This window comes from Nerophis lumbriciformis, linkage group LG15 (genome assembly GCF_033978685.3).
Source record: "Nerophis lumbriciformis linkage group LG15, RoL_Nlum_v2.1, whole genome shotgun sequence".
Lineage (NCBI taxonomy): Eukaryota > Metazoa > Chordata > Actinopteri > Syngnathiformes > Syngnathidae > Nerophis > Nerophis lumbriciformis.
In genome coordinates this window covers 38,985,023-38,993,358 of record NC_084562.2, presented here as the reverse complement: position 1 = coordinate 38,993,358, position 8,336 = coordinate 38,985,023, and the positions used below count along the sequence as shown (strand labels likewise).

General features: G+C 36.4%; 1 protein-coding gene across 1 annotated transcript; it reads right to left on the bottom strand.

Moving 5' to 3' along the window:
* Positions 1-2,330: 2,330 nt before the first annotated feature.
* Positions 2,331-4,185, bottom strand: LOC133616106 (thyrotroph embryonic factor-like). The gene has a single exon (XM_061975206.2). The coding sequence runs from the start codon at positions 4,152-4,154 to the stop codon at positions 3,231-3,233; it is 924 nt and encodes a 307-aa protein (XP_061831190.1). The 5' UTR covers positions 4,155-4,185; the 3' UTR covers positions 2,331-3,230.
* Positions 4,186-8,336: the final 4,151 nt, after the last annotated feature.

Below are 8,336 nucleotides of genomic sequence, written 5' to 3'. Positions count from 1 at the left end.
TAGCTGTCAGATTGAATGTGACAGTATACTGTCATAGTGAGTAAAACCAATATTTTGTATTTGCAAAACTTACAAAAACAACTGATTCTAGTAAAACTCACATGGATACAATATTACAGGCATTTTTAGACATAATGCATGTTTGGCTTTGGAGTTATGTTTATACTACTTTTACATTTAGTATGACAGTTATACTGTCCATCCATCCATCCATTTTCTACCGCTTATTCCCTTCGGAATCGCGGGGGGCTCTGGAGCCTATCTCAGCTACAGTCCGGCGGAAGGTGGGGTACACCCTGGAAAAGTCGCCACCTCATCATATTAAGTAAAAAAAAAAACTAAATTGTTTCTTTACAAACCTTACAAAATATGTTTTTCCAGTAATCTCACAAAGATACATTTCTCCAGCTATTATAGCCATTTCGCATGTGTGGTTTGGTAGTTATGTTTAAATAACTGTCAAATTGAATGTGACAGTATACTATCATGGTGAGTAAAACCAATATTTTGTAATTGCAAACCTTACTACAACAATTGATTTTTGCAAAACTCGCATGGATACAAAATGACAGGCATTTTTAAACATAATGCATGTTTGGTTTTGGAGTAATGTTTATTTATTTTTTACATTTAGTTTTACAGTTATACTGTCATATTGAGTAAAAAAAACTAACTTGTGTCTTTATAAACCTTAAAAAAAATTGTTTTCCAGTAAAACTCACAAAGATACATTTCTCCAGGCATTATTAGCCATTAACCATGTTTGGTTTAGAATTTATGTTTAAATAACAGGCAGATTGAATGTGACAGTATACTGTCATAGTGAGTAAAACCTATTTTTTGTATTTGTAAACCTTACCAAAATACCTGATTCTGGTAAAACCCACATCGATACAATATTACAGGAATTTTTAGACATAAAGCATGTTTGGTTTTGGAGTTATGTTTATATAACTTTCATATTTAGTATGACAGTTATACCATCATATTGAGTAAAAAAAACTAATTTGTATCTTTACAAACCTTACAAAATATTGTTTTCCAGTAAAATTCACAAATATACATTTCTCTAGGCATTAGTAGTCATTTTGCATTTGTGTTTTAGGAGTTATGTTTAATTAACTGTCATATTGAGTGTGGCAGTTATACTGTCACTATGAGTAAAACCTAATTTTTGTATTCGTAAACCTTACCAAAATACCTGATTATGATAAAACTCACATATATTCAATATTACAGGCATTTTTAGACGGATTAAATATTTGGTTTTGGAATTATGTTTATACAACTTTCATATATAGTATGACAGCTATACTGTTAAATTGTGTAAAAAAAAAACTAACTTGTGTTTTTACAAACCTTACAAAATATTTTTTCGAGTAAAACTCACAAAGATACATTCCTCAAGGCATTATTAGCCATTTTGTCGGATTAATTGTGACAGTATACTGTCATTATGAGTAAAACTAATATTTTGTATTTGTAAACCTTACAAAAACAACTGATTCTAGTAAAACTCACATGGATACAAAATTATAAGCATTTGTAGACATAATGCATGTTTGGTGGCAGTCAATGTGGCAGTTATACTGTCATTATGAGTAAAACCTAATTTTTGTATTTGTCAACCTTGCCAAAATACCTGATTCTGGTAAAACTCACACAGATACAATATTACAGGCATTTTTAGACATAATGCATGTTTGGTTTTGGAGTTATGTTTATATAACTTTCATATTTAGTATGACAGTTATACCATCATATTAAATAAAAAAAAACTAACTTGTGTCTTTATAAACCTTACAAATTATTTGTTTCCAGTAAAACTCACAAAGATACATTTCTCCAGGCATTTATCATGTTTGGATTAGGAGTTATGTTTAAATAACTGTCATATCAAATGTTGCAGTTATACTGTCATTATGATTAAAACCCAAGTTTTGTATTTGTAAACCTTACCAAAATACCTGATTCTGGTAAAACTCACATAGATTCAATATTACAGGCAATTTAAGACAGATTGCAAGTTTGGTTTAGGAGTTTGGTTTTGGAATTATGTTTATATAACTTTTATATTTAGTATGACAGTCATACCATCATATTGAGTAAAAAAAAAATAACTTTACAAAACCTTACAAAATATTTTTTTCTAGTAAAAATCAAAAAGATACATTTCTCCAGGCATTATTAACCATTTTGCATGTGTGGTATAGGAGTTATGTTTACATAACTGTCATATTAAATGTGGCAGTTATACTGTCATTATGAGTAAAACCAAATTTGTGTATATGTAAACCTTACCAAAATACCTGATTCTGGTAAAGTGTGAAGTGAAGTGAATTACATTTATATAGCGCTTTTTCTCAAGTGACTCAAAGCGCTTTACATAGTGAAACCCAATATCTAAGTTACATTTAAACCAGTGTGGGTGGCACTGGGAGCAGGTGGGTAAAGTGTCTTGCCCAAGGACACAACGGCAGTGACTAGGATGGCGGAAGTGGGGATCGAACCTGCAACCCTCAAGTTGCTGGCACGGCCGCTCTACCAACCGAGCTATGCCGCCCCAAGCTAGTCCGCTGTGCAGAGACAAGAGGGGCAGACACACAAACTGAAACAGGAATCACAGAATATCACTAATCCCCTGAAGACATGTCCCAGTCATTTACTATCAATGAAAAAAAGACACTTCTTTAAAAAGACATGTGAAGATGAACCAACTTATACTATCTTTGAAATATTGTTATCGCTCCCTTAAAGATATACTGTATAACAAAAAAACCATAATTGTCACCTAAATGAAAATACACAACATCGGGGCAATGTACTGAAAACTAAATTCGTTGTACTTTAAATTCTATTTTATGTACTTGACTATCATCTTATTCACTTACATGGATGATTAAAAAAGTACAGGTACATTGTAATAGCTTGTATTGCCTTGCATTGCGCACACGCTGCTGCTGTGGCGCCTTCTCTTCTACACCCGGTCTATTAAAAATGTTCTGTGTGTGTCATTTGTTTATTCACGTGTTACAAAAATAAATCAAATGTGGTCTACTGGCACCGCACTTGAAAGAGAATAGAAGGATGAGTGACATATTTGTGTTGAAGGACATTTCACCAGCAACAAGCAGGAAATGACTCCTCCCTCCCTCCCTGTTCGTCAGCCCACAAAGTGTATTGTGTTGGGTCAGTACATCTGACAATATTTCATACACATATTGTGTCCCTTACAGTTTTCCAAATTTGGCTTCGTAGTGACCCACGATGTCCTTGTAAGAGCTGCACTCCTTGCGCAGGTCCGCCACCTCAGTCCTCAAAACTGAGTTCTCCCGCTCCAGGAACGCCGCTCGCACCGTGATCTGGTTCTCTTTTAGTCTGCGGGCGTCGCGTGAGCGCTTGGCTGCCACGTTGTTCTTGTTTCGTCTGTGCCAGTACTTTTCGTCCTTCTGTTCGTCAGGAACGTACACCTTTTTAGCTTTCTTAATCATGGGCTGAGGCTTGAGCTCTTCTTCGCTGAACTTGTGTTTGCGGGGGTTGAAGAGTTCGCCCCCCGGTACACTAGACAAGACCAGGTCTGTGGGGTCTGGCTCGTAGTTGATTTCGACTTCGATTTCGTCAGGATTGACAGGCTCTGGTGACGTGCACTCTGCTTCTGTTTTTACTTCTGACGTAACATCACACGTGATGTCTGTCTCGCAGTTAGTGATGATCACCACCTCCTCATCACACTTGCCCAGCTCCTCAATGGGCAGCAGGCCCACGTCGGCCGGTGTAACCTCCTCGGTCTTGACGGCCTTCTTCTTTTCTATCGAAATGCTCCCCTGGAGGGAGTCTTCTCCCTGTGAGGCGGAGATGCCGTTCTCCATGAGGAACTCCTCGAGGTCCATGTACTCCAGGTGGAAGTCCTCGTCGCCATAGGGGATGGTCTTGTCCCAGATAGCGGGGGTGAGGGCGGCTGACGGCCCCATCTCGCTGACTCCTCCGCCCAGGTCGGCACTGTCATCCAGACCCAGCTTCTCCTTGTCAGTGTCTTCATCACCGTCCAGTATATTCGGCGGAGGCATTGCCATTATTTTCTTCAGAACAACGGGGAACGACGTGGGGGCCCCGATGCCCGTTTCCAGTGTGACGACGACAGCTTCTCCGGACATTTTCCCTTCCTCGTTAGTTCGCGTTAAAAAATAAAAAAATAAGCGCCTGCTCAGCTTTAAAACGTCTGTTATTTAAGCATACACTTTCTCCTACAAGTATTCGCAATGACTAAATAAAATAACAACCTACAATTTACCGATATTGTTAGCTCACCTCACATAGATACAATACTATAGGCATTTTTAGACATAATGCATGTTTGGTTTTGGAGTTATGTTTGTATACATTTCTCCAGGCATTAATAGCCATTTAGCATGTTTGGTTCAGGAGTATTATTTAAATAACAGTTATTTTGAATATGGCAGTTATACTGTCATTTTGAGTAAAACCTAAATTTTGTATTTATAAACCTTACCAAAATACCTGATTCTGGTAAAACTCACATAGATACAATATTACAGGCATTTTTAGACATAATGCATGTTTGGTTTTTGAGTTATGTTTTTATACATTTTTCCAGGCATTATTTGCCATTTATCATGTTTGGTTTAGGAGTTATGTTTAAATAACTGTCATATCAAATATAGCAGTTATACTGTCATTATGAGTAAAACCCAAGTTTTGTATTTGTAAACCTTACCAAAATACCTGATTCTGGTAAAACTCATATAGATTCAATATTACAGGCAGTTTAAGACGGACTGCAAGTTTGGTTTAGGAGTTTGGTTTTGGAATTATGTTTATATTACTTTTATATTTAGTTTGACAATTATACCATCATTATGAGTAAAAAAAAAAAAACTTTTTTCTTTACAAACCTTACAAAATATTTTTTTCTAGTAAAACTCACAAAGATACATTTCTCCAGGCATTATTAGCCATTTAGCATGTTTGGTTTAGGAGTTATGTTTAAATAACTGTTATTTTGAATATGGCAGTTATACTGTCATTATGAGTAAAACCCAATTTTTGTATTTGTAAACCTTACCAAAACACCTGATTCTGGTTAAACTCACATAGATTCAATATTACAGGCATTTTAGACGTATTGCAAGTTTGGTTTTGGCGTTATACTTATTTAATTTTCATATTTAGTATGACAGTTATCTGTCATATTAAGTAAAAAAAACTAACTTGTTTCTTTACAAACCTTATAACATTTTTTTTTTTTCCAGAAAAACTCACAAAGATACATTTTTCCAGGCATTATTAGCCATTTTGTAATTGTGGTTTAGGAGTTACATTATGTTTAAATAACTGTCAGATTGAATGTGACCGTATACTGTCATAGTGAGTAAAACCTAATTTTTGTATTTGTAAACCTTACCAAAAATACCTGATTCTGGTAAAAAATCACATAGATACAATATTGCAGGCATTTTTAGACATAATGCATGTTTGGTTTTGGAGTTATGTTTATACAACTTTTATATTTAGTATGACAGTTATACCATCATATTAAATAAAAAAAACTAACTTGTGTCTTTATAAACCTTACCAAAAAAAATGTTCCCTGTAAAACTCACAAAGATACATTTCTCCAGGCATAATTAGCCATTTATCATGTTTGGTTTAGGAGTTATGTTTAAACAACTGTCATATTGAGTGTGGCAGTTATACTGTCATTATGAGTAAAACCTATTTTTTGTATTTGTAAACTTTACCAAAATACCTGATTCTGGTCAAACCCACAACGATACAATATTACAGGAATTTTTAGACATAAAGCATATTTGGTTTTGGAGTTATGTTTATATAACTTTCATATTTAGTATGAAAGTTATACCATCATATTGAGTAAAAAACAAAAAATAATTTGTATCTTTACAAACCTTACAAAATATTGTTTTCCAGTAAAATTCACAAATATACCTTTCTCTAGGCATTATTAGTCATTTTGCATTTGTGTTTTAGGAGTTATGTTTAATTAACTGTCATATTGAGTGTGGCAGTTATACTGTCACTATGAGTAAAACCTAATTTTTGTATTTGTAAACCTTGCCAAAATACCAGATTTTGGTAAAACTCACATAGATTCAATATTACAGGCATTTTTAGACGGATTGCAAGTTTGGTTTTGGAGTTATGTGTATATAACTTTCATAATTAGTATAACAGTTATACCGTCAAATTTTGTAAAAAAATAACAAACTTGTAATTTTACAAACCTTACAAAATATTTTTTTCCAGTAAAATTCACAGAGATACATTTTTCCAGGCATTATTAGTCATTTTGCATGTGTGGTTTAGAAGTTATGTTTAAATAGCTGTCAGATTGAATGTGACAGTATACTGTCATAGTGATTAAAACCAATATTTTGTATTTGCAAAACTTACAAAAACAACTGATTCTTGTAAAACTCACATGGATACAATATTACAGTCATTTTTAGACATAATGCATGTTTGGTTTTGGAGTTATGCCACACAGCAAAAAGACTCCCCGGCGGGTCCCCCACGGAGTTATTGCGCTTTCCGGAATGGACCCACGAAACTGACCTATATCTGAGTCCACTTGCTGTCAAGAACGGATCCGCCATGGAGGCGGGTCACGGACCTGCCGTGGCTCCGAGCTGGATCCGCTCCGCATCCATGATCAAAACCTAACCTCCGCAACGGGTGCGCCGCGTACCAGCGACGGACTCATAAAAACCCTGGCTCATCGGGCAGCACGGTGGTAGAGGGGTTAGTGCGTCTGCCTCACAATACGAAGGTCCTGAGTAGTCGTGAGTTCAATCCCGGCCTCGGGATCTTTCTGTGTGGAGTTTGCATGTTCTCCCCGTGACTGCGTGGGTTCCCTCCGGGTACTCCGGCCTCCTCCCACCTCCAAAGACATGCACCTGGGGATAGGTTGATTGGCAACACTAAATTGGCCCTAGTGTGTGAATGTGAGTGTGAATGTTGTCTGTCTATCTGTGTTGGCCCTGTGATGAGGGGGCGACTTGTCCAGGGAGTACTCCGCCTTCCGCCCGATTGTAGCTGAGATAGGCTCCAGCACCCCCCGCGACCCCGAAGGGAATAAGCGGTAGAAAATGGATGGATTTATGGGCTACAACTTCAACGAAATGCTGCTCCATGTACAGCTAACATATCAGAAAATGAATAACTGGTGAATGACAAGAAGTTCAAAAAAGATTTTTTATCGATAAATTTCTATTCCTCCTGATCTGTCTGTGGAGGTGGAGGCGGGACTCGTCTCCTCGCCGCCCGATCCGCCGCTAGGTTGAACCATCTGATCGCGTGTTTGGTGACCTCAGCGTCCGTGGCTGACCTTGTCACCACATTTTTTCTCACAGCACTGTAATCAAACAAGATTACAAGACAGATACGTTTATGTTTATGGTATGTAGCATCCAAAGCCAAGTATGCTTACACAATACAAAATATGAGATAGGTATTAAGGAGATTACATTTGAAAAAGAAACATGACTTAAAGTTACAGGAGGTGGTTAAAATAAGAGGTGGGGGAGCATAAATTAATATCCATAACCCAACTTTGGGTTATGTTAAAATGAACATGAGTTTCAAATTAGCTGTAGAGCTGAACAGAATATTATTATTATTGATGGTGATGTATCAGGTCTCTCTCTTACAAGAGACCTGGTCAGAACATAGACAGAATAGGTTATTCCAAGCAGAAAGAGAAGCAACTATGACGTTATTTTTAAACAAGAAATGTATGAATTTGCATACCACAAGTTCGGACAACAGAAACGTCATCTGTCATCTGCCCCTTATCCTGTCATGTCTGTCTGAATCTGATGAAGCCTTTTTTGAACGTCTACACGTGTCCTTCGTCTTAAGGTTGCGCTAAAAGACAAGAAAATACAGTAAAGTTTATCATTGATCATTGTTTCTAATGTTATATTTAAATAAATACATTGTTCAATGGTGGTGTTGTCTGTTTCATTGCTACAAACTAGACAAGATATAGGGCAACGTTAAATTGATTCGGCCCCATGAATATGCCAAGAGCTGCTAGACAAATGTAAGCAACATTACATTTTAACAAACCAGAAAGTATCTTACTTGATTAAGCGAACGCAGCAGGAGCAATTGTAGGCAAAAATCCAGGCAATAGATGATGCTGCAAAACACACAAAACAGAAGATGGGACCAAGTTCCATACAGTAGCATAAGAAATTCTGAACAGGCGCAAAATACATTAGTTGTCTGAACCGACGTAAACAGTGATTAAAATAATTAATTTCTAATTCATTCATTTTAATTATAAAGATTGC

Excerpts from the sequence above, each read along its gene's own strand:
- LOC133616106 (XM_061975206.2), bottom strand. The coding sequence starts at position 4,154 with ATGTCCGGAGAAGCTGTCGTCGTCACACTGGAAACGGGCATCGGGGCC.